Source organism: Pseudopodoces humilis, chromosome 1 (genome assembly GCF_049639895.1).
Source record: "Pseudopodoces humilis isolate 2021_Gansu_Grassland_sample_001 chromosome 1, ASM4963989v1, whole genome shotgun sequence".
Taxonomy (NCBI): domain Eukaryota; kingdom Metazoa; phylum Chordata; class Aves; order Passeriformes; family Paridae; genus Pseudopodoces; species Pseudopodoces humilis.
Genome location: NC_142200.1, coordinates 36,225,127 through 36,250,573, shown reverse-complemented (window position 1 = coordinate 36,250,573; position 25,447 = coordinate 36,225,127). Strand labels below are relative to the sequence as shown.

General features: G+C 39.2%; 1 protein-coding gene across 5 annotated transcripts in view; it reads left to right on the top strand.

Annotated features, from left to right (window-relative positions):
- CHD7 (chromodomain helicase DNA binding protein 7) overlaps positions 1-25,447 on the top strand; it is a 133,050-nt gene that overhangs the window by 61,119 nt on the left and 46,484 nt on the right. For 4 of the 5 annotated variants that reach the window (XM_088066082.1, XM_088066091.1, XM_014255236.2 and 1 more), the window contains 3 exons: positions 12,019-12,440; positions 21,606-21,744; positions 25,108-25,245. In XM_088066082.1, coding sequence (XP_087922208.1) covers positions 12,019-12,440; positions 21,606-21,744; positions 25,108-25,245 — 699 coding nt within the window. The remainder of the gene's footprint in view (positions 1-12,018; positions 12,441-21,605; positions 21,745-25,107; positions 25,246-25,447) is intronic. The other variant, XM_088066073.1, reaches the window with a different exon arrangement.

Sequence of the window (25,447 nt, the reverse complement as noted above, 5' to 3'; positions counted from 1 at the left end):
TGTTCACTGCTTTCATCCCTCCTCATAGTCTTTCCCCTTTCTGTACTTAAGTTTTAAAGGTAATGAGAGCCTTGTCTTTGGAATAGTGTCATAGTCATTCAGATCTGATGTAATCTGGAAGTCTCATCCATCCTGTGAACTGCAAGAGGCATCAGGTGTAGAGTAATTAGGGAAGAGTCATGATGTAGCTTAAAGACATTATTGTAGAAAGTCAAGCAGTAGGGCATGAAATTAGTTTAGTAACAACAATTGTTCTTTATTGTCTAGTATTTGAAATGCTTAAATAATTTAGACTGTAACTTAAAAAAAATAAAAATATGTTTATAATTTATGGTGTGTTTTCTTAGGGTTACAATGTACTTTAAGTAATCTTTTCAAGACAACATTGCATATTTGCTGTTTCATCTGCAGGCTGGCTCATTGGTCAGTGCCTGAAGAAAGGTTTTGAATTACTGCCAGACAAGAAGTTTAATATTGGATAAAAATGGGTTAGAAAAGTAATTCCAACTTATTTGAGACATCTAATAGAAGTAAAAGTGATGGTGGCAGCAGGATTTTGGAGTTTCTTTTTCTCTCATGATGTGGTATTTCTTTGTGATTAAGGAAATGGCATTTAGAATGCCAGATTATAGAGTTACAGTTTTAAATTATGAATCTCCTAATACTAAGTGTGGTCACCTTTACTATGAGATTGAAACAGCAGCAATGAAACATTTTAAGATTTGGAATAGACATAAACAGTAGAGACAGCTTGATTGAGATACTGTGGATATAATCTTATGGTATCAAAAAACGTTTAGCAAATATGGTCTTTTCAGAGAAAATTCTGAGATGAGGCTCTTTTAATCAGAAGAAGTTAGCAAATGCAAAGATTAGAATCACTAAATAATAAAAAAAAAATGTTTAAAGTGGTTTAACTTGTGGTGTCTTAGTAATTTACAATGTTAGAAATCCATGTGATCAGAGAATTCTGTGAGGGTTTTTTTTTTTTAAATAGATACCAGAAAAGACTTGAGTATAAGTTGTAGTTTAGAAAAAGAAGGGCACCAGCACAAGTAGTGAATGAAAAGGATTTAATTTTTTGCCTGTGGATACTGTACAACTTCACCTTGCAGAGGGGGAAGATGGCAAGGGAAAAAAGAGTATTGTATTTATTTGCCTACTGGGGTCTCTTCCAGTCATCCAGATAAAATATTGTTAAAGTGAACATTTGCTAGCTCCAAACTGAAACTAAAGTGTGTTATCTGTGCTGGTAGTGTTTCTTCTAATGCTTTCAGCTAATTTTTCTGAATCTGGTACACTCTTAACTGCAAGGTATCTTGGTGAAATTACAAAAATACCTTGTTGCAGAATATGGAAAAATTCAGAGTGCTCTGTGATTTAATAAAAATACTTATGGATGGTATTGTGGAAGTATCTTGGGACTTCAGTGGGTCCTCCTTTCTATGGACAGGAGTAAAACTCTGGGTTTCTAGTCCTTTTCACATCTGTTGAAATCTTTAACATCTAGGGCCGTTGCCCTTTCCTTGAACTATTAGACCATGCTATACATATTTATACCTTTGGGGAAAACTTGTTTGTTCTTTGACAAGGGTGGGCAGTGGGGGAAGTGATAAAGTTCTTAGTAAAGGCTCCCTTTGAATTGCATCCTCTTTTCACCAGCCTTGTCATCTGATGCATGTTTGTCATTATATTGTGATTAGTATATTTTTTATATGTCCAGGCTTCTTAAACATGGATGTTTAACAAGAAGCTGATGGTAGGGAGCTTTTAACACAAAAATTCTGGGCTTTTGTTTTCCTAAGTATATAAGGAAGGGATTAGGAAAATGACAGAGAAGTTACATCTATTCGTACTGTGTTGGAACAAACATCATACACTAATAAATGCAATGGCCTAAAAATACATTTGAAAGCATTTTACTGGTGGTTGTTGTATCTTACTGTTTTATGAATGCTTGATGTTGTGCTCTTCAGTTGCTGAAAAGCAACTCGCTCATGTCTATGAGTAAAGGCTTCTTGGGCAGCTGTGTTCCCCAGGCTGTCTCTAAGAGATGGCTTTCTCAGAGGTGGCTAGTCCCATTGAAGACCCTTGCATTAGAGTGCCCTCAGAAGAGGGGTCAGAGATTGCCCTGGGGCAGATAAGAGTGGTGAAACAGAGTGTGAGTTATATCAGGAAGGCTGAAAGGACTGGCTCTGAGTGGTGTCTTTCTAAAGCTTCCCAATACTGGAAGACAAGCCCAGAAGAAAGGCCACTAAGGTGTGCATACACAAGCAGGGCACCCAGAAGGTTGAGTTGGAAGACTTTCTGGTACAGGCATGTTGTAAAAAAATGCAGAGGCATGTAGTGGTGCCAAGTAATTACATTGGGGCAATATGCAGTTGTAGCCACATGGTTCCCATCTGCTCCTAGTGGATTTTCTTACAGTCTGTTGCAGTTTGGTCCTTTTGCAGGTATAACTTCCTCATTAAGGGAAGTGTAGGGATTTGCACTCACTAATCCACTTCTCCCTGGTGGCCAATGGGAGGACCTGGGGGAATGGTATGAAGCTGTGTCAGGGGAGGTTTGGTTTGGATATTAGGAAAAAAGTTTTTCTCCAGAAGCGGTTGGGCACTGGAACAGGCTCTCTGGAGAAGTGGTCATAGCCCCAAGCCTGACAGAGAAGCATTTGGATGTTTTCAGGGACATGATGTGACTCTTGAGGCGTCCTGCATAGGGCCAGGTGTTGGACTTTGATGATCCTTGTGGGTCTCTTCCAACCCCGGATATGCTATGATTCTGTGATTCATTGTTAAAAAGCATTCGTATTGTCCCTACAAGTAATGGAATGGAGCTCACAAGATGTTCGTCAGACAGGTGGACATTCCTGTCATTTGTATTTACTTGATCCTTAAGTGCTGCAGAGTAGGCAGGAGAGAAATGTTTCTTGGCCTGCAAGTCTTAAGCTTATTCTAATGAAAAAACTCACCCCAGACATACTGCCCTTCTCTCTATAGTTTTCTCCCTTCCTTAGACTAAAGTAAACTTTCTTATTATAAGTTACAAGAAGATGAAGTGTGCTTTTTCTGAATTCAGATAAAGAATAGTTTATTAGAGGTTTGGCAAATCAAAAAAGAAGTATTGCTTCTGACTTAACGCATACACCTTGTATTTTTAGTTTTTTAATAGTATGTATTTATCAAGTAAACATACAGTATAGTATTTTATTACCCATCACCTTATATTTTTTACATTTATAGCCTGTTAAATAAGTTCTCCTGTAATTCTTGGGTGTTAGATGGGATGGGGGAAAAAAAAGTACCAGAATAGAAACGCTCGGGCTGTTGTGGTGTGTAATGCTATTACTGCTACTCTTACTTGCAGCAGTGAAAGCACAGATGGAACTTTTTCAGTTGTCTGTGGTCAGAAGAACCAGTGCTTGTACCACGTATGCTTGTCTTTGATTTTCTCTGTAGTCATGCCGTTTGCTGCATGTCACTGTGATTTAAATTTGATAACAGAAAGATTATTGATTTGAGTAGATATGATCTATTTAAGTTCTCAATTAAGGAAAATGGTTCTCTGAGCAACTTTAGTCTTCTGTAGAAACAACAAAGTTTTAGAGGACATTTATCACTTTTATTACTGTGGGCAGGCCCTAAGTGCTTAATGTATCAAGTCAGCCAGGTCTGTTCTGTTGCGTTTTCTTTTTCTGGGTAGGGAACAGGGTGTGTAGTGGAAATCATAGTTGGTACCAGAGCATCATAAACTATAGTGATGGCAATGTGATGTAGGAACAGGTTACCCTTCATAGAGGATGGATGGATCTCCATGCATTTGACGTTCAGTAGCTGAATGGAGACAATTCTGCTGGTGGAGGGAGGAGGCTGCATGTATAGGGCAGTACAGTTTTGTCTCTCCCATCAGGACCTTGGATTTCAAAGCATGTCTGTGCCCAAGAGAAGGAGGGTGCTTGCATTTGACTGTTTTGGAGGAACTGCTTAGCTTTCACAATGAAGCAAAGGGGCTGTGGGGAACATGGAGGCAAGCCCAAGAGCAACAATTTAGCCTGTATATATCCTAAAATGTTAGGTTAGTCTTTTATAATGCTAATTATTTATTAATAGCAGTTTAATTGTTACTGTTGTGGTTGAGTACGTGCAGACGTTTCCTCCCCTATATTCCCCCTTTACTGGAGAAGTTGAAGTATTGTGCTAGATTCTCTGGAGACTTTTATCCTGACACATTCTTACTTTATTGTGTGACTTCCCTATCTTGCCTGGTGATGAGCAGCCATTGCCTTATCTTAGAGGGGTTGGAAAAGACTGTTGGTAAATCTCCTGGATATTCTCTAATCCAGGAGATTCTCTAGTAAGCACTAGGTATCTTGATAGCTGTGCCTGGGAATAACTTCAGACTTAACTTCACAAAGAGAATACACACATTTTTAAATACAGATGTTACATAGCAGAATCAAAGAACTGTTAAGGTTGAAAAAGACCTTTAAGATCCTTAAGGCTGACCGTCAGCAACTTCTGTGGTAAAACATGTTGGCATGTTCTGGCATGTCTTCTGCTTGATAGTGGAGTGCACACAAAGTGAAGTTTCCTTTTACTGTGCCCATGCATGGAGGGCAAGCTCGAGGTGGACAAGCTGTCAACATGAGCAATAAGCTTTTACCAGTAGAATTCAGTAATTCTAATTGTCTAAATAGTAAAACTAATTGTCCCACCCTTTCTATGTGTCTCCGCCGCTCGAATTAGTAAAAACTTGCCAAAATCATGAGTCTTCAACCAGTCTACACAGTGATGATGGAGACTAGAGAGTCAGGCTGCTGTTGTGTAATATTGAGGACCTGCCGTGCTTGCATTAGGAGTAACCTTATACTGCTAAGTCAGTCTATATTGCAAAGTAATCTCTAGGAAAAAAAGTATTAGTAAAACATTTGTTGACCATCCCATCACCAGTTACATACAATCTTTTTGGTAGCTGTCACAATGTCTTACATGTAGAGACAGTTTAGAGCATGCATGCTCCATTGCTGTAAGGGTGGCAATTGTCTGAGATTGCCTGACCAACACTGATTCTGATCAATTCTGATCAATGGACAGCAACCTAGGAGCTCTCTTATGGGACAAGTTAGTTGTTTCCTGAGCTGTGAACAAACTGTCAGCACACATTGCACTGGCTGATATTCCATAGGCTCAGTAATGTGTCTCAGTTTTCCTGTGAGCACAAAACAATGTATATGATTATGTAAAATTATAATGGGATGTTTGCTTTTTGGATGGCCACATTAGTATCATTTGTCTTTTGTAATCTGTGTTTCTTCACAGAGTACATGACCAGTAAATAAATAATTCTATTATTGTGGCTGTGCTGAGACTCAATTAAGAAACTCTATTTTGCATAGCATGTTTTTATTCCTCCAAATACTGTAATTGGGTGATATTTTCAGCTCCACCAAATCAGAAATTGTAGTAGTTTTACAGTAGTAGTGGAGGGCACTAAGATTAGTTTTAATCACTTCCACTCCACTGTTAGGATGCTGTTGGCATCAGAATTATGGATTTGTTTTCGTTCAAAGTTTTTAAAAAATCTTTGGATCAGCAAGTTATAACTTGTTTATAATTGTACTGTTTTTAACAGGTTTCCAGAAGCAGTAGCAGAGCAGGATGACATAGAATAGTCTTAGATTATTCTGTTTTCTCCAAAGACTCAAATAAGAAATAAAATGGTATTGCAGCAGCACTTTGCTAAGACATTAACTTTTTTCATGCACAGTAGTTTCGTCTTCCTGGAAAGGCATTAATAGAATGTCTGTTTTCTGTACACTTTCATCTGTGTTCTGAAGAGGTATGTCAAGACGTTTAGATTCCTTTCAAGCCTATTTGCAAAATAGACTTTCATTCTCATGTGGTGTGATATTTTTCCTTTTCCTGCAGAGATCACTGACAGTGCTTGTTGGTTTATAAATCCCAGTTGTCACTTTGGAACTACAATTTTCTTAAGAGGGTTTCTGAATTACTGAGATACGAGTTGTTTCTAAACAGAATCATATATCCTAAAATATTATAAGTTTAATATTAAGTATTTTCATATAGTACAGTAAAAGAAACAAACACATCTTCAAGGTAGTAGTTTCATGGAAAAGGGAACGTATCCTCATTCACAGTAAAGGAAAAGAAGCTGATTGGTAAAACATATTTTTGAAACAATTATAGGTGTGAATGTAGTCTTGAGGATGTTTCTGGACTTAAGCTACTATAGAAAAAATACTGTACAGCTTTTGCTGAAGGTAGGTACTAGCATTTGACTGGAGTTTTGGAGATGGTGTTGATTCCTGTTTACTCTGGAGTTTTTACTGCTATGTGAACTCTGCATATGGACAATGTCAGGAAAATATTTATGGATGTCTAGAAAGGGTGACACAGGCTTCAAACTGAGGGGGCACTAAGAGAGGCCTAATGCTGAAAGTATTCATGAGACAAGTTGAGAATTGCAGGGACAAAGCAATGCACGATATGATGCAGAAACTTTCCAAATTAGTCAAGATGAGTAGTTCATTCTAAATAATCCAGAGGGAGTATGAATCCTGTGATTAACCTTTGAAAGGAAGAATCATGGAGAAATTTTGTTATATGATAGCTTTTAACACCTTTTGGGCTGTCCCATCAGTAAGGATACAAATTCAAAATGAGTGATCTCTGTGGCACTAGGTAGAGTTGCTGCTGGAAGTATGCTGTAGTCTGTGTTCAAAGAATTTGCACAGGTTGCTGTTTTATCTTCTCCAAAGTGAAGGTGATAATTGAAGAGACTTGCAGTTAAGAATATTCTGCAATGATATACCTAAAGTGAAATTATCCATTGGATGAAGATCATACCAAAGAGGTTTGTATTTTGAAGTCAGTGGGGACTGACTGAGCACTTGCTTTACTGTTAGACAACTTAGTAAACCAATGTTCAAGATAATTTAAATGAAGTGTTGTTGATGTTTTAGATCTTTATTTAAATATGGGAAAGACCATGGAATCTTTATTTAAATATGAAAAAGAGCAAATAATACCCACAATGGAAATGAAAATCTAGTCATGGTAAAAAGGTTTTTTTTTTTAATTGTTTGTTGTTTGGTGCTGATGTTTAAATTTCACAAAGTTAGCTGAGTCACATCACATACTTTGATGCTCTTGCTTCATACTTTATAAAGCTCAATATTGGCTCAAGTTGCTGCTCTGTTAGGGAAGTGACGCTCAGCTGCTTTCAGTGCAGTTGATTGTGGTTCAGTCCTTGTTCAAGCAACAGAAAGACTCTCCTCCTTAACCTCCCTCCCTTGCCACTCACCCTCACTGGATTAATCTTACATTTTGTCCATCTTGCTACTTCATGTAACAGGCCTGGTTTGAGATATCTGTCTGTGCTTTGGGCTGGGGAGAGTGAGCTTACACATTGAAAGTGTAAGCAGCTGTGAAACACAGGCAAATTGGTTTTAATTTTTCAAGTCTTGGTACCTGTTTGGAAGCTCAAAAATAGGTTTGAATTCCAGCAATTTCACAGTCTAGAAACAGAACATTCTATTTCTCTAGTAGTATTTTCATTTATTATTTCCTTGGGTGTTGTTGGGCTCTTACTGACAATGCTGTGTAGCCTGTTGTGCCACAAATTGTTTTAACACTCTGGAGTTCTTGAAGAATCTCTTGTTTTTCTCTAATAAGCTGTGATCTTTAGGAGTGTCCTGCATTGTGATATTGCATGTTAATAGCATTGATTAACTGTCGAGCAGTGGGAACTGATGAGAAAATGTCCATTGTAAAATTAAATGGAATTACTGAAGACTTTGCCATGCTGCTGGTTAGGGAGGTGACTAGCCCCAGTAGTCGCTGGTAGGAGTATTAATGTGAGCTCCAGGTTTTTTCACATGATTAAAACAGGCCATCTGTTCTTTGTTAAATGTTTACAAAAACAGCTTTTCTCTAAAAGATTTAAAGAGATGTGGGTCTAGTAAACACACCAATATTTTTGAGCACCTTTTTCACCTTATTTCAAATAATACCAAAAATAATTCTGCTGCAATATCAAATAGGATGAATATCTATTTGTGTTTAATCTCCACTGGTTTCTTTCCCATGGAAGATTAAATTCTGTACTAACATACTAAATTATGGCTTTGTTACTACTAAAAGCAGCAGGAGAAGCAATTTCTGTGAAGTATGCAGATAATTTTTTTCAATCTTTTGATAAAAACTTGTAATATACATTTTTTTAATTCTATAAATGGAAAACGGGGTTCTTTCATTAGAAATTGTGACCCTGTAACTAGAGCTAATCCTTTCTAGATTTAAAGAAGTAGAACTATTTGAAATAATTCCCTGTAGTAGGCTTAATCTAATATTTATAGTGAAAGCCTGTTGTTCTTCCTTTTCTCCCCACTTAAGAAAGAGCAGACAACTGGTTTGGAGTAAGAAAATGCATCTTTCAAGCTGCTTCCAGTCTCTTCTCAGTAGATTTGAGCTGCTCCTACACAGCTTCACACTAGGGAGCAATGTGGGGTTGTCAGTTAGGGATAAACGGTTTTAGCATATTGCAGAAGTACAGCCACAGACTTCCCAGAAAAATGAAAGTATTCACAGTATTCCTTTGAAAGAGTGCTACAATTTAGAAAATAATGTATAAGTGAATTACAGAATGTGCCAAACTGCAGGGGGAGTGGTGTGTGGCAAAAGTAATATATTTTCAAGTAACAGCAAATACAACCTACAAAACCTAATTAGGGCAGAATTGTCTTTTTGTAGCTTCAATGTCCCAGAGATTCTGAGTGATATGAACCAAAATCATAGTATTATTATGCTTGGTAATGCACATAACTTGATCTTTTAAATAAAAGGCAGTAAGTTTGAGACTTTTCAGTATTTATTTCAGGCATAATGTTTTAGTCTAATGTACAGTCTTCAGTTATTTTAGAGCCTGAGAATGACTCTCGTGGATAAGGTTTCTGAAAAGTAAGAATCTGAAATTTCACAGGTACTACAGTACGGAAACAATCACTGCCATTCTCAGGGCCTTACCTTCTGCCCAGATCTGACACTGAAACTGCAAATGTCAAGTCATGAAGGGCTGACACTGCTGTTCTGGAGATTTGGAAAGCTTTGCTTTCAGATTTCCTTATGACTCTGCTGAAAGTTGTTGTTCAGACTTAAACAAAATCAACCTACTAGTGTTACAAAGGCGGCAAGGATTCATTGTTTTGAATATTGAAGCATTTATAAAATATAGTATTGATTTCAGTGATGGTCATACCACTAATGAAATTGCAATGTTGAAAATTTTGTAAAATTAAATTTACATGGCACTACTGGATTTCTTGTGGTTTTTAATACTTGTTGGTTTGGCTGTTTCATATGCATAAGAGGAAGAAAAATAAAACTACTGATTTTGACCTGTTCTAGAAAGTTGTGCCTTATACATAAGCTTCTAGGTATTTGTAAAAGTCTCTCTTATTATGGCAAACTAATAATGTAGTGCCAAATTCAAGGAACTTGCTCAATGCAAAATTTACAAATAATGGAAAGAAAACCCTGGAGTTCTTATATGTTATATACAGCAGGTGAGCAGTATTTTAAAACAGGATTTGAGATGGTAGAGGACAGCTCTGCGAAAAAACTGGTGAAACTTGCACTTGAAATTTCTGCAAAATGTAGGATGCATGAGACACGAAATAGCAGATAATGCAGAAATATATTGACTCTTTTGCAAAAATACACATTAAAAGTACTGCTCTGAAAACTCAGGAATAAGAAGTACTTATAGATGATCTCGGTAATCTTCCTGTATTTTCCTAGAAATAATGGTTAGTACAAGCACTTTACAGTCTGAGGTACAGAGAAGACAGTTTTATTCTGTGTCATATAACAAGTCTGAGACACTTCATTCAGTCAACCAAATTCAAAACCAATCATTTTGAACATTTTGAAAGATCTCCATTTTATGTGATATGTAATTGGACTGCAGAACTCATTGTTACTTCTGACTTTCTGGGACAGCATTTTCTACAAAGATACCCAGTTTTTGTGAACTTTCCAGCATGGAGCTGTACATGCCTGTGGCGACTGCAGATTTCTAGAGCAGGTGTTGATTCATACTTCATGATGACTAACATCATGAGGGGGTCTTGAGGGTGGGGCTGATTGATGCAGTGCTAATGCAGTGAGTACATTGGGTTTTCATTAGAGCTGGATTTCCACTGCAACTTAGACACAGTTGCACAAAAAGGGATCTTAATAAACATGTGAAGGACAGAAACATGCAGAAGTCACCCTTGGAAGTTTTTTAGCTAAGCCGAGAGACCCAGACCATCAGTCTGTCACTTGCCTTCCCTCTTGTTCTGCCTGTTCCATGGAGAACTGTAGAGTGTAGCATGTACCGTTCAGACCTCTCCCAGACAGCAGAAAAAGTTATCTTAACTTCCTGACAGCCTTGTTCCTTTTGCTTCTGAGTATGTTAGTGTGTTCAGTGCACAGTGGGTTTGGTACTGTAAAGAAATGGCAGAAGTAGTTAGGACTGCACTGGTTCAGTTTGTTTATATTGAGAAAATAATATTTATGTATTTCGAAATACACATGCATTCACTTCTCATCAAGAATTTTGTTTCCTAAATCTTAAGTGCATTTCTATTTAGATCTAGGTGGCTGAAGTAGATATATCTATGTATGCCCATCAGTTCTTATGCTCAGGGATTGGTTTTGTAGCCATTCATTTGCGCACTTGCCACTTGTCAGTAAGTGCTATTTGAAAAAAAATGGAGAAAAGGAAATGAAAAGAATATTACAGTTACACTGGCACTGCTTTCCACAGAAGTAAAATTCTTATTAGTTATAAACTTTTCTAATCCACAATTCAACAGATAAAATATATCAAATGGCTGTCCTTTGTCACCATGATTAATGGGGAACTCATCTACCTAGAACCATCCTGACTTAATTTTTAGGGAACAGAAAAAGAGGCGGAACAGAGAGAGAAAGAGGGTGAGTAAAATGATCTGACCATATATGTGAGTGCAAGAAAGGCATCAGTATGTTGTCATGGTATTAGTTTTCTTCTAGAAGAGTAATCCTGTCATCCTGCATTTATAACCATCACAGGCAGGGAGAAGCAGGTCAGAGCTTTGATATGCTGCAAAGTCATGGTAGAGCCTAGATATCTTTTGGCTGCAGACTCATGGATCTTTGTGTAGAACAGAACCCTTGTGGTGAAAATGGTTGCCACTATATCCAATATATTTTATTCTAGGAATTTGTGTAATTATACATAGGTTTTCCTCTAGCTTGTAAGTTTGGTGTAAACCTGATATGCTATAGAGACTTTGAAATAGGATGTTTATGCAGGTTTGTAAGCACTTACTGTAGCTCTGTCCAATCTGGAGCAGGAACAAATCTGTTTCAAGTACAAGATGGAAGGAGTTGATCTTGGACAGAAAATGTAACTTTGTATTACATTTTCAAGGGGCTTAATCCTTCACTTGCTGATCAAAATACCTCCTGTCACAGATAAACCAATGTGAATTGCCTTAATTAATTTTTTATTAATATAGGCTGTGAATACACTTTCATTCTCCTTCAAATGTCTTGAAACAAACTTTAACAGTTTTCTCCTCAAAGAACAAAATTTCAGTGTGGCTGAATAGTTTTTATTAAGTTAATCATTCTACTAACAACTATTTTGAAATGTCTAAAACATCAATTGCTTTTATTTTGCAGCGACTTGTTGAAGACTAAATATTTTCTATATTTCCACTTTATACAAGCTTTAGAATAATTTTACCATTGATATATCAAGAACCTCTGTTTATTTTGCTACTGTTCTGACTGAAAAAAGCTTTGTTCTTTATGGTTTTACTGCACAGTGTTTCAGATATTCTGACTCTTGTTAACAGGTTAATCTTGTGCTTAATATTTTCTCCCTCTGTTGCCTTGTGCTCCAAAAGAGCAAAGTTTTAGAAATCAAAGTTGCAGATCTACAATTTTTATTTCTATTTATCTCTCTCAGCATTCTCCGTCGGAACCCTTTTTAGAGAAACCAGTGCCGGATATGACTCAGGTTAGTGGACCGAATACCCAGCTAGTGAAAAGCGATGATTATCTGCCGTCAATTGAGCCGCAGCCACAGCAAAAGAAAAAGAAAAAGAAAAACAATCACATTGCTGCAGAAGGTCCCAGTAAAGGTTTTGGTAAGGAAGACTTTCCTGGGGGACTTGACAGCCAGAATCTAAGCAGAAACTCAGTGGATTGCTCCCAAGAAGATAAGAAGAAAAAGAAAAAGCCCAAGGCAAAAAAAGAACCGAAGGATCCTAAAGAACCCAAGGAAAAGAAGGAACCCAAGACCCCCAAAGTCCCTAAGACCCCTAAAGAGCCAAAGGAAAAGAAAGCAAAAAATACTACGCCAAAACCCAAGACCAGCAAAAAGGCTAGGTAAGTCAGGAAACTTGTATATGCAATGAGAGAAAAACAGTGTGTTTGTGGGATTTCTAGAGCATCTGTGCTAAATGGCGTGGGTGGAGAGGAAATCTTGTTTTGTCATTTGCCTTCTACCATCTACAACATCATGTTTTTGAGAAGCTTGGGCACATTTCTCTTGTTTGACTTTCCTGTTTATGGCTTCACAGTTATTTTAAGCAAGCTGGAAAGGCAGAAGGTTAGTTTTTCCTTTCAAGGCAGAAAAGTCTCTGGATGTGTTAGATTTCAAAAACAAACTCTTTCTCCTCTAGTGTTCATCTGTCCCTGTGTATGGTTTTTGTGTTGAGAAATTAAACTGCTTCAACATTAATGTATGGTTTAAGAGATGAAGGCTCAGATTAAAATGGTTTGATAATGTTTTTCCCTAAATAAAGAGTTAGGTACTTCACATTGTTGTATGCTGTACAACCCTTACAGACACTGTTTTATACTAACACAACTCATGGTCTCTAAGCTCTGCTGTTAAAAAGACATTTTTATATGGATATTGATATGTCCTTACGATAGGGATGATATTCATTTTCCTGATCCACATAAAGACAATTTTCCTAGCAGAAAATCTTTGGGGATAGACCAGATGGTTCAACCATGTTTCTTAACTGGGTTTCTTAACTTGCCATTCAGCGTTGTGTACCTTTATCAGGATAGGCTTAAAACATTACGGAGTAGTATGAGAAAGAATAAACCATCATTACACATGAGTAAATATGTCATAGGTAATAACAGAGATTCTTTCCTTGTCCCTCAAGTCTCTAAACACTGTGGTTATGAATGCCTACTTGGAAGAAAACTGAGACCACAAAGACATAAAAGCTCAATATTTTTTTTATTTCATTTGTACCTAGAATTTCTTACAACTGTTCTGAATTTGTTCCAAACATCTGAATCTGTTTTTCAAGATGTGGCCAGAGTTATAAAATATAACTTCCAGATGGAAGCACAGCCAGACTTGGTTAATCCAAATCAGTTTGCAAAATCCATTTGTATTAGGGTTTAAAAATTGCACTTAATGAATCATCTTTGCATATATTCTACAAGACTTACTATTTATTGGTTAGGTTTGATACAGCTCTATAACTAATGAGGATGGACAGTAAAATGTTACTTGTTGCTCTAGCAAGACAGAAAAGTTTCTATACTAGCAGAGATGATGTTTCCTGAAGAATTTATAAGCACTGGCTTATAAAATCAAGTGTTGTTGTGTACAGATTATATTAACTGATCAGTAAATTACAGTTGATTAACCTATCCCTATTGCAGCATTTACTTTGGCTGTGTACCAGACTGTCCTAAGGATTTGGTTTACATACACAGTAGCAATTCACAGCTTAGAAAATCTCTAAAATTATATATCAGCCAGTATGTCTTTTTGAAATGAAAGTACTGTATCAGCTAAAATAGCCTTTTCATAGGATCACAAAATGGTTGAGATTGAAAGTGGGATTGAGGATTGAAAGGGACCCCTGGAGATCATATAGTTCAAACCCCTTGCTAAAGCAGGCTCACCTATAACAGATTACATGGGGTCCATGCAGGCAGGTTTTTAATAACTCCAGGGAAGGAGACTTCACAGCCTCTGTGGGTAGCTTGTTCCAGTGCTCTGTCACCCTGAATGTAGTTTTTCTTTTTAGACAGATGGAACTTCCTGTGTTTCAGTTTGTACCCACTGTCCCATGTTCTGTCACCTCTGAGCACCTCTGTGGGCACCTCTGAGCAGTGTCTGGCCCCATTGTCTCCACACCCATCCTTAAGATACTTGTGTGCGTTGATAGGATCTCTTCCTAGTCATCTCCAGGCTAAACAGGCACAGCTTGCTCAGCCTTTTCTCTAGAGGTGCTCCAGTTCCCTGGACTCACAGGTTTAAAGGCTGACCAGGCTACATGATAAATATTATTGAGCATTTCCCAGATTTTTGCTGTCAAAAAGTAAAAAACCTTTTACTGAAGGACTTTTCAATTGACTACATTGAAGCCGTATTTGATAAACCATGTTTAGAAGGAGTCTGCCTCAAAAACACCCATGGCTGATGGTCTGGACATCAGAGCTCAGAACTGGTCTGTCCTGTCCACTCAATCCTAATACCTCTATGAGCATCTTCTCTGAATCTTGGGACATACAGTGCAGGTTAAAGGAGCAGTGTTTCTTCTGAAGGAGCAAAACACTGCTTTCTTAATTGTGTTTGGAGGAGAGTCATTATCTTCTTTCCCATGCAATGATTCTTGTCCCTGTCTGGCTTGGTGACTTACAGTATTCTAGTAAGTACAAAGCCCTGTTGTTTTACCTGTGAGAGAAACATGTTTGGAGCAACAGCAAGAGTGCATTCGGTGTTGCTTATGCTTACTCAGGGGTGTGGAGAAAGTCCTATTTTTGCCATATTGGGCTTGTGTCTTGTTACCAAATGCTGTCTTGAAAACAAGGTTGTTCTCATTTTGTGGTCTTGTCAGCTTCAGTATCAAGCTTCTTTGAAGAACCCAGAGACTGTGTGGGGATTTTATGCTGCCAAAGAATTTTAAATTGGTGAAAGAAATTTGCTTACTTTGGCAATATCATAGACTGGGGAACCTGTCCAGTGACAGATCACTGAATCAAGTTTTTAAATAAATCAACAGTCCAAATGTTTAATCATATAAGCCACAGTATTTCAGCAGCACTAACTCCGGAAAGGAAATATTACAGTAGCTGAGATGAGTAAGATTAATGCAAGTTAATACAGATTATGGGTGATTATGTAGAAGTAAAATATTTTGATAAAGTTAGTATCTGGCATGTCTTTACTGCTGCTGCTTATATTGCTCAGTATTTTGCTTCTAAGCATTGAAAGGAGTAGTGTTGTTTAGAAATCTAAAAATGCTGTGTGTAACTAATGGTCCTCATTCCTGAGTAAGATGATCAGCTTCAACAGAAGAGTTCTGCATATAAACTTAATATAAAATTAACTTAAATAAAGTTAGTTATTTATTGAAGAGCAATATTTTTAATAGAGCACAATGGGTACTTAATAGTTAAGTTTGACACAGGCTGTATTAGAGCATACACTTGGATGAAAAAAATCTGATTTTCATTATCTTAACCATTTTGAAATTTAATCTAGCTCATAACCCTGTTATTTTAGTTCCAATTTCAACTAAAAGTATAATTCTTTTATGTAACAAATAAAAACAAAACCCTAGAAACTTTATCTGTTATCTTTGGTGCAAGTTGCGGCAAAACAAGCAGCCTGCCTCGCTGAAATGCACCTTCATGTGAGGGACAAGTCAGATTGGAAATGGAAGAACCTGATTAATTTAAGGTGGTTTGAATTGTGTCATGTGATCTCAAAAAGAAAGATAATGCCCAAATAGCCTGCTAGTATGTTACACTGCATAGCAAAAGGAAGATCACACATATTAATACTGTACTAATACACTTTAAATGGATATTAGCCCAATCCTACCAATACTGAAAGACATATATAGTGGTGGCTAAAAATAATAACATTGGTAAAACAAATCTCTTGTAGACCGAGCTAGTCAAGTTTGAAAGCAAAATGTAGGTTAACCTAGGATCACAAGTGATGAGTTTTCATTAAATTGGGTGGGTGCTGAGTATTATGTGGGCTCTAAACATTATGAAGCCAGCTTCAGGCACAGGCAAGCAGGCAGATTTTTCCAAAAGCAGAGGGACAAGGAAAGGCAAGTAATCCTACTGAATTGCACAGTCATGGCTCAGATGTCTGCTCCTCCTGTGCCTGTCCCTGGAGGAGATGAGGACCACCTGTTTGAGAAGATCACGCTGCAGCACAGCTGATATCTCTCCTGCCACTTCCTATGAAACCCTAGGGAGTGGCCACCGATTATGGTGGCAGGAGCAATAACTATTTGCAAGGGCCAAATGGCAGCTATTTGCAGGAGCTCTTGCCTTGTCCCATCTCCTCAAAGCAGTGTGCTGTGCTTCACAGGGCCGCTCAGATCTGCTTCCTCTCCTCCTTGTGGCAGGGAAAACTTCATCTTCCCCACACACTGAGCAGCAGCCTGGGCCACAGCGTAGGGCAAGTGGGTTGTTGCTTACAAGGGGAGTGCTAAACATGAACATAATTAAAGTTTTTATAGGGAGGTGGAGAAGGGTTTTTTTGGCGCAAGGTTTGGCTGTTGTATCGGAAAGGAGATGGCTCCTGGCCACGGAAGTGGGAAGAGGCTGCTGTGTGGGGGAGCAGTGTGGACAGCAGGACACAGCACCCTGGGGAGCTGGAGGACAGGAAGAGAGGTCCCGAGGCAGTGGTGGTAGTTTCCACTCCCAAGGTCAGATCATCCTGAGCAAGGCAGGAAAGGGCTGCCTTTGGGAGAGAACAGGAAATCGTGTGAGATTTCTATGCATGTGTCAGCTGAGGCTGTTCCTGTTCACACCTGTCCTCATCTCCCTTTTGAACCAGCCCAGCTGCCTGATATTTACCTTTGCTTGTGCTGCAGGGCAGGCAGGCCTTGTAGGCCTCACTATTACCAAAGCTTTTTAGTAATTTGGCTGACTTTTCAGGCTGGAATAAACCTTGTCTATTGTTTTTCCTACTTTTGTGATGTGAAAAATCTGATTTTAAAAAAAGTTTTTATTACACTAGGGGCTTTTAAAAAATAATTGTTTTCCTTGGGTAAGGCAGTTAAGCATAAGTCTCACATTTCTGACATTTTGAGAAGGTTAGATTGTTTTTCAATGTTTTTAATGCTTCACAGTGAATTTGTAAAGTTTGTCTAAACTAGGTCCAATTGTGAATCTGTTACAGGACAATGTTTCCAAATGGTAAAATAAAAATCAGTAATGCATCTGACTTACTTTAGATCGTAGAATTATAGAAAAAAACATCCAAGTAATGACAATTGTCGTAAATTATAGTAATAAACAGATCTATCAGTTACACAGATCAGGTGAAGTAGTTACACAGGGTAAACATAAGAGCTAATTCTCCTCTTAATCTTGCAAAGCATGTAATGATTTTTGGGTCATTTTTGAGTCAGATGGTTTACCCCTGTAAGTTTCTGGAGCTTCATCTAGCTCCCCTGGGGGCCGCTGAGCTGACAGAAATCTCTTTGTTGGAGTTTGGATATCTTTCTTAAATTGTAAATCAAGCTCTCTTTTCAGTTGTCCTACTTACTGTTTTCCTAATCAACCTCTTTTTCTTCATGTTATTTGCTTGTTTGACCTTCTGCAGGTTGTCTTCTTACTGATCCCCTTTGGTCAGTATGGTATGCAGACCTCAGGGGTAAGAAGATGAAACCAGAAAGTGATATTGGACAACGAGATTGTAAAACAACTAGTCTGAAATGTCTGTATTTCTATCACTTGAATTGAGGGACAAATTTAACTGATAGTTTTTAAATACTTCATAGTTTTGTGTGTGGCAAATACTGCTCCAGTTTGTCCTAGATTTATAGTTCTTTTTTTGGGATTGGACACTAACCTTGTCACTAGTGGGCTTTGGCTAAATTTTGCATTCATGTATGTGTAAAAACAAATATGAGAGATAGTTATCTAAATATGTATTTTACAGTTTACCTTCCTTGTTGCCAGACTTGAAAAGTACTAATCATGTGCCCCCAGTGCTGAGCACTGACAGGGAGACCTAATGGCAGAGTATCTGAGAACAATCTCTAAGTACCTGCCTGTTCTTCATGTGGAAGGGTAATTCTGTTCCAGGCTAATGCTGTTCCTGGATGGCCTGAGTGTGATCTGCTGGAAAGTGCAAAGGCTGAGTCAAAAGTGGGTACATTTAATTGTCAGGAACAAATCACACTGGCTCTGTGGGAAGATGAAGAATAGTTGCTGACAATGTAAGGAAGCTGATGTTTTCACTGGCCAGATGAAGCTCCTGAGGGTGTGATGCACTGGGAAGCAGTGTGTCCCTGTGTTTAGAAGGGTGGTGCTGTTCTTCTGTTTCTACTTCACCTTTTTTTTTTTTCTCCCTTTCTTTCAAAGAAGTTGTAGCTGTGCATTTAAAAAGAGTAATTCTGTTGCTGAATTTGGAACTTAAAATTCCCACTGGAGCTGCACATGGGCTTTGTTCTCCCCAGCTTGGTGGCTCTTTCACGTGTGTATCTATAACTGGTCTGGAAAGGGAAGCGGTTTGAAACTTCGTCCGAATCGCTTAGACCGCGTCTCCGTTGCCGAGACTGCCTGTGTACACCGAGGCGCACGGCTCGGGGGTTGATACAGGTCATGAAGCTGTCATGGCTCGGAGAGAGAAAGGTCTCTCGGAGGCCAGAAAGGAACCCGTGTCGGGGCGGACCTGCCCGCAGCGCCGGGCTCTTTGTCTGCGCCCGGCCGGCCGGGAGCGCAGCGCGGTCGGTGGGTCGGCGGGCCCTCGTTAGCGCTGCCCGGCCTTTCAGCAGGCTGGTGTTTTATCCCGCCTAGCCCACGCTATTCTTCCCGGCTTTAAGCCTGTTATTCACAGGCGGCCGTGCACCGGGGGCACGGCACGACGGCTGAGCTTTAATTGCGCGTCCCGCTCCGATTTACGGGGGTCGGGGGGAAAAGCGCCGCGCTGTCAGCGCGCTTCACCTGGCGGCGATGTTCACCTTCCATTTAAACAAGTTGGAGCAAGGCGTAAAGCGGCGTTTTTTGTTTGTTTTGTTTTGTTTCTGTTTGGTGTTTGGTTTTCAGGCGGTGTTTTTGGAAGCGGTTCGGCGGTGATTTGTTGAAAGCCGGTGTGTTGTGTGTGCGGCGGGGGTTCCCGTGCCGCGGCCGCGCAGGTGCCGGGAGCGGGCGGGCGCTGATTGAGGGAAGCAGATGGCAGCGCTCGGTGGCCGCCGGCCAGCGGAGCAGGTGCTGGTCACGTGGCCGCGGGTTGCCGGGGCGACGCCAGCGCTCTCGGCGTGCGGATGAAAAGGCGAAGGGGGCCCCGCTTCAGCTGCGGCTTTTTGTGCCATTGGTGGCAGCCAGAGCGGAAACAAGCGCCGGCGGGGAGGGAGGGGAGCCCGCCGGGCACGGAGCGAGGGAGGGAGGGACGCGCACTGCCCGGCCCCGCCGCCTCTCGGGGCTCGCCCTCTGCCCGCGCTCCTCCCGCCGTGCCAAACTCTGCCCCCGCTGTGCCCGCGCTCTTTCCGCCGTGTCCAGCTCTTTCCCCCACCCGCTCCCTTCCATTTTCATTTATTTTTTTAAAATTCACACAGTTTAAGGTGGGCTTTTTTTGAGCTGTGTCGAGTCCTATTACTTTCACAGGATTGTTAGGGTTGGAAGGCATCTCTGGAGATCATCTCATCCAAGCCCCCTGCCAAGGCAGGGTCACTTAGAGCGGGTGACACAGGAAGGTGTCCAGGTGGGTTTTGAATGTCTCCAGAGAGGACTGCCTCCCTGGGCAGTTCCAGTGCTCTGCCACCCTCAGTGTAAGGAAGTTCTTCCTCATGCTGAGGCGGAACTTCTGTTTTTGTTTCTGGCCATTGCTCCTTGTCCTGTCACTGGCACAACTGAAGAGAGCCTGACACCATCCTCTTGATACCTACTATTGAGATACTTATGTGCATTAATGAATCGCGGAATTGTTAGGAATGGAAGCGACCTCTGTAGATCATCTCATCTCAGTCTTTAAATAGGCCCAGCTCCCACAGTCTCTCCTTGTAAGAGAGATGCTCCAGACCCCTATTCATCATTGTGCCCCTCTTCATTATCCTATCCACTAGCTCCTTGTCTTTGTTTCACTGAGGAGTCCAGAACTGGACAGAGTATTCCAGATATGGCCTCACTAGGGCTGAGTAGAGAAAATTTTGCAATAATACAAATCCATGTTCAAAACTCACAATCTTTTCATGTGTAAATGGTTCTTTTTTTGTGTTTTTAAACTTGGAAATCAGTGTTAGTTTAAGCATAGGCTGCAAGGAGAAAATAATGCTGTAGCTGAGTTGTCACAGTCCTGAAGAGACATGTGACTGTACTGGAAAATTTTAAATTACAGCTCCAAAACACACTGTTGGTGGGCTGATGTGCTGATCAAAATGAACAAACTTAAAGCTGATGTTTAAATGAGAAATTACAAATGTGAGGATCACGAAGAAAAAACAAACCACGGGCAGTTTCCCAGGTATGAAATTAAAGTGATGAGAATGTAGAAGCCATGTAAAAGTGCTTATATAGCGCTTGCTGATCTGTGCTTGCCATGTGTCAGGTACCAGCACACAGCTCTGCTCTGCTGTCAGCCGTCTTGACTTCCCTTAGCAAACTCCTCACATTGGTAATGGGCTGCTGGGAGCTGACCACAATAAACTAATAAAATTCTGCCTCAGACTCAAAGGCTAAATGTATAAAAGTAGTATTTTAAAGGCTTTAAAATAATAACTTTACGATTTTTGTTGCCTTTTAAAAATTTCACCCCTGCCATGCTACGGATCATTTCAGTTTCTGATTTGGTGATGGTGTATTTAAAGTTGTATTTTGATACATATATCTTCACCCATTTCCAAGCCTCTGAGTGCAGCTGGAGACTTGCTGTCCCAGCTCTTCAGATGATGAATGTTTTCATGGGAGAGGAAAGGGAAGGAACAACCCTCAAAACATTATTGTCAGTGGATATAGCTTTCTGGTGTTGTGTAGATGCTGAGATACTGGCTGGGTGTTTTTTCCCCCCTTTACAAGCTGCAGTTACATGCATTGAAGCTGTATTGTTGCCCTCAGTGCTGACACCAAAGTGCATTTCCTGCTTGGAAATAGCAAGGATTGTAAAAGAAGATGAATTCAGTCCTTTGTTTTGGTAACACTTAGTCTGTTTCTGCTTACTTGGGTTGCACGGTTAATATAAGACAAGCACGTGTGTAATTCCTGTTTGTCTTCTCATGTCAGGTTGTCCAAACACCACTTTCAGAAAGTGCAGGTTCTGAAGAGAGCAGCTCTTCCTTTCCCATCTCATTTTTAGTTTCTTGTTAAGTACACATCGAGTGTCGCTGTCTAAGGTCTTGAAGGAAGGAAGCGAGGTGTCTGTTGTTAAGGCATGTGTAGTGGTGGCCCATGCATCATTGATTTTGCAGTTACCTTGAAATACTTAAGAAAGGCAGTTGAAAATAATGAAGTCACTCAAAGCAAACATCTCACAGGTCGGCTCTTTTTTTTAAGCACCTCTTGCTTATATTTTTCTACAAATACTGATTAAAAGTACCTCTGTTTCAGTAGCAAGAAGCAAGATTCAGAAGCCAGTGCTGCGAAGAAAAAGGTTAACAAGGGAAAGGAAGGTTCTGAAAACTCAGATTTGGAAAAAACTCCACCACCATCGCCTCATCCTGAAGATGAAGATGATCCAGGGGTTCAGGTAATGCTATTGTTGAAGTTCATTATAGGCTTTGATGATTTAGAAACATAAAACAATAGTTCTCATCGTCTTTGTTACAGAGATACAGGTATTTGAATAATTTCTGTGTTGTTTACAAAGAAGGTGAGAAATGAAAAGCACCATGGTGAATACTTTACAAAAACAAGTATTTTTCATCATAATTTTGCTTTACAGTCTTGTTACTTGCAGATATGTGTACTGTGCTGCTGAGTTTTCACACATTCTCTTTGATTACTGTTGCTGTTATGATGCTGAATGTTCTGTCCTGTAGACTTAATGCACTATTACGAGGTCTTGCTTATAAGTTGGTGTTTATTCTTGCATTGGCTTTGCAAACCTTCTGAAATCAAGAATGAGATGTGACAAAGCAGAGTGTTGGGAACATGCATGTCAAGCACTTCTGGCTACACTGCTTTAGTCAATGAAGGGCTTTTTTTGCAGGACTACCAGTCATGGTCTCTAATCACATTGATTAATTTCTCTTGACCACTGCACACCTATCACCTTCTGTCCAAACTTTGTTTCACATAAAGCCAATCTGGAAATAGAGTAGCATATAAGAGCAAGTTTTTTATGCTCTGTCATTTGACGTGTGGAAGTGGTCAGCTCCTGGCTTGCTTCTGCTGGCAGTGTTTAGAGTGGGCACTAAAAATAAGAATCTGCTCATGAAGAGGTGGGGACAAATTGTGGTGGGTAAAGTATGAGACTCCTGTGTAGTCATACCAGTATACATGAAATCCACTGCATTTGTCCATTGCACATTAGGTTGTGGAAGGGTTGCTTCTGGTTATGAGAGATGTTCAGACCAGTGGTCAATTGGGAATGGTCAAGGTAGCCTGGTGAAGATTTTGGTAAACAGTTGTCCTACAAAAGCATGGTTTATGCCCTCCCTCCCACTATTTTCAAGAAGAATATAGTAAATAACGAAATGTGAGTGATCTAGCATATTCTAGGTAAAAACAAAAAAAGCAGCAGAAGAATGTGCTCTTCCTGACTCCTTCAGACTGTGTATTCTGAATTCGAGAAGTTGAGTTAAACCATGAAAATGTTAAAATGTTTGAAGAATTAAGTTTTCTATGCTGTGCTGCAAATCTCTGCCAGCCTGATTAATGGCACTGGCAAAAGATGAAGGAACTTCAGGGCTTCAGATGGGTTTTGTGGGTTAATTTGTAGGTGATTATATTCCATTTACAATTGAAAATTTCTGTATGATTTGCTTGTTTTCAGTCTCGTGGAACAAAAAACTTTGTCAAAATCAATTGGGTGATAAACATTAAGTTTGATAGTTTTGGGGTTTTTTTGTTAATAGAAGTGCTAGGGCACTTGCATCACTTTTTAATTAAATGTAACAAAGTCTTTCAGGAAACATTTTGTTTTCTTAGTACTTTCTCATACTGTACATGCTATACTGCACTTGCACTTCTTTGCATGAACTTAGGAAAGGGTTCCAATCACGTTTACTAGGACAGCTACAGTTAATAAACTTTTTATGGATTTCTCAACTGAGATTGGTGTTACTCAGTTGGCTAAAACACGGTTGTATTCTTAGTGTTAAATCCCGAGCCTTCTGTACAGATACTATGTAGTAATGCTCTGTGATGCGTTGTTTTCTTTAAAGAGGCAAAATACTCGCCTTTGTGTGTTACCATGCAGATTTTTATATTCCATTATCAAACATATTACTCACTTTCATACCTGTAGATCAGCTAATGAGTTAAAGATAATCTGATGCAGGTAAATATATGTGTGTTTTGTCAACAGTGCATAACAAACAGTTGCAAAACCACATATGAATGTAAGAGGAAACAGGAAGTTCATCAAGTCAAAAGAAACATCAAATAAAGGCTGCCATTATGTCTTAGGTATTTTTTCTGTTAGGGAAATGGAAGAAGAGATTTTTGGCACCAAAAGTAATGGTAAGACTTACCTACAGTATTAGAAGAAAATTGGTATTTTCCCATCAGTGATCATGTAAATCAAGATGCAAATTTGTCAAGTGTTATATATTTTGAAGTATAAAAATACTCTTTTGTGGAAAACCCCCATAAGTTACTGTGTTTAAGGTAGAAGTCACATCATCATCGTTTAAAAGGGTGATGTAAGCTTAACCTTTGCTCAAAATTCTTATTTTCAGTTAAATAAGTAATTTCTGATTTTGTAAAGTGCATCAGGTATTTATGCTTTAAAAGGTATGATTAGGTGTCTAAAAGTAATTATTTGACTTTGTCTATGTATATTGAGAGACTCAGGTGTATAAGTCTGTTTAACTATGTAAGTATTTGCATGTATCAGTGAAGATGTGCAGTAGCTGAGAAAGTTGTATAAATAAATAGTGTAAAATATATACGTAAGTAGCGTATCAAATCATTAAGATGTTTTTTTTAACAGTTGATATGCCACATAATTTGAATATATACATTACTCCATTAAGATATTTGATGCTCAGTTGACAGTTTCCTTCAACAGCATATGCTTATAGCTTTTCAAGTGTGTGTGTGTGTGTATATATATATATATATAACCTGATGCAGACTATCTGGGAGATTGAATTTTATTGTTGTAAAAAACAATACCCAGCACTGAGCATCAAGTTGCAAATTCTATCAAATGCATGCTTCTGTATTTTACAGGTTGTTTTGTGCATTTTTGCTGAAGCTTTCTCTTATCCTGGTGGTGAGGGTATGGGAGCACAGAGATCATTTTCATTCTCCTCTCTTAGTTTGGGGTCTTTTCCCATGCTGTGCTGCAGGATGCCTTTCTGAACAGTGCTGGGTCAGTGAAGTGAGGAAATCGTATTTCATTGTGTTTCCCCTACAAGATAATCCCAGTACAACTGGGCGGATGGGGAGAGGAAGAAAGTGTGTTGTCACTGCTTAGCAACACACTTGGCCATGCTGTGGAAAGGTGGTGTTTGGCTCCTGCACTGGCCATCTGTCAAAGTTTGTTGCAGATGTGAATGGAGAGGTGTAGCTTCTTTGATTTTAATTGCTTTCTGAGATAGGCTTCCTAATTTTTTAATGTTGTTTACTAATGTTTAAAAAAATGAAAAAAATGCCCCCTCCTTTGCAACTTGGAACAAGCATAAAGTTGATTTTTGTTTGTGGTTGCTTGTTTGTTTCATTTTAGATTTTTGTTGGTTTTTGCTTACAGAATTTAAGGATGGCTAACAGGCAGGAATTCAGGATAGTAGTGTCCTGAGTCCACTATTTCTACCAGGATGTAGTAGAAATTATAGCATTTACTGCACACTAATCTATTTGATACACACAGAGAAGTTTTCTTGGTTTTTCTGGTTCTTATCAGTTTTGTTTCTCATGAAAAATATGAATGCTTTCCATTCAGAAACGACGCTCCAGCAGGCAGGTGAAAAGGAAGCGTTATACCGAAGACCTGGAGTTCAAGATTTCAGATGAGGAGGCTGATGATGCTGATGCTGCTGGAAGAGACTCTCCTTCAAATACTTCTCAGTCGGAGCAACAGGTCAGATATTAACAGACTGGAAAGGTGGTTGTAACTGCAGCATTCAGAGATCAAATATGGGCCCTTTTCCTGAATGATATTCATACATGATTGATAAAAGTGTGCCAGAAGGCATTAGTTTTTACATTCTTAAAGAATATATCAACTCATGGCTTTGTTTGGAAGCTGATGATACACATCTTGAAAGTTCAAGCTGAGTTCT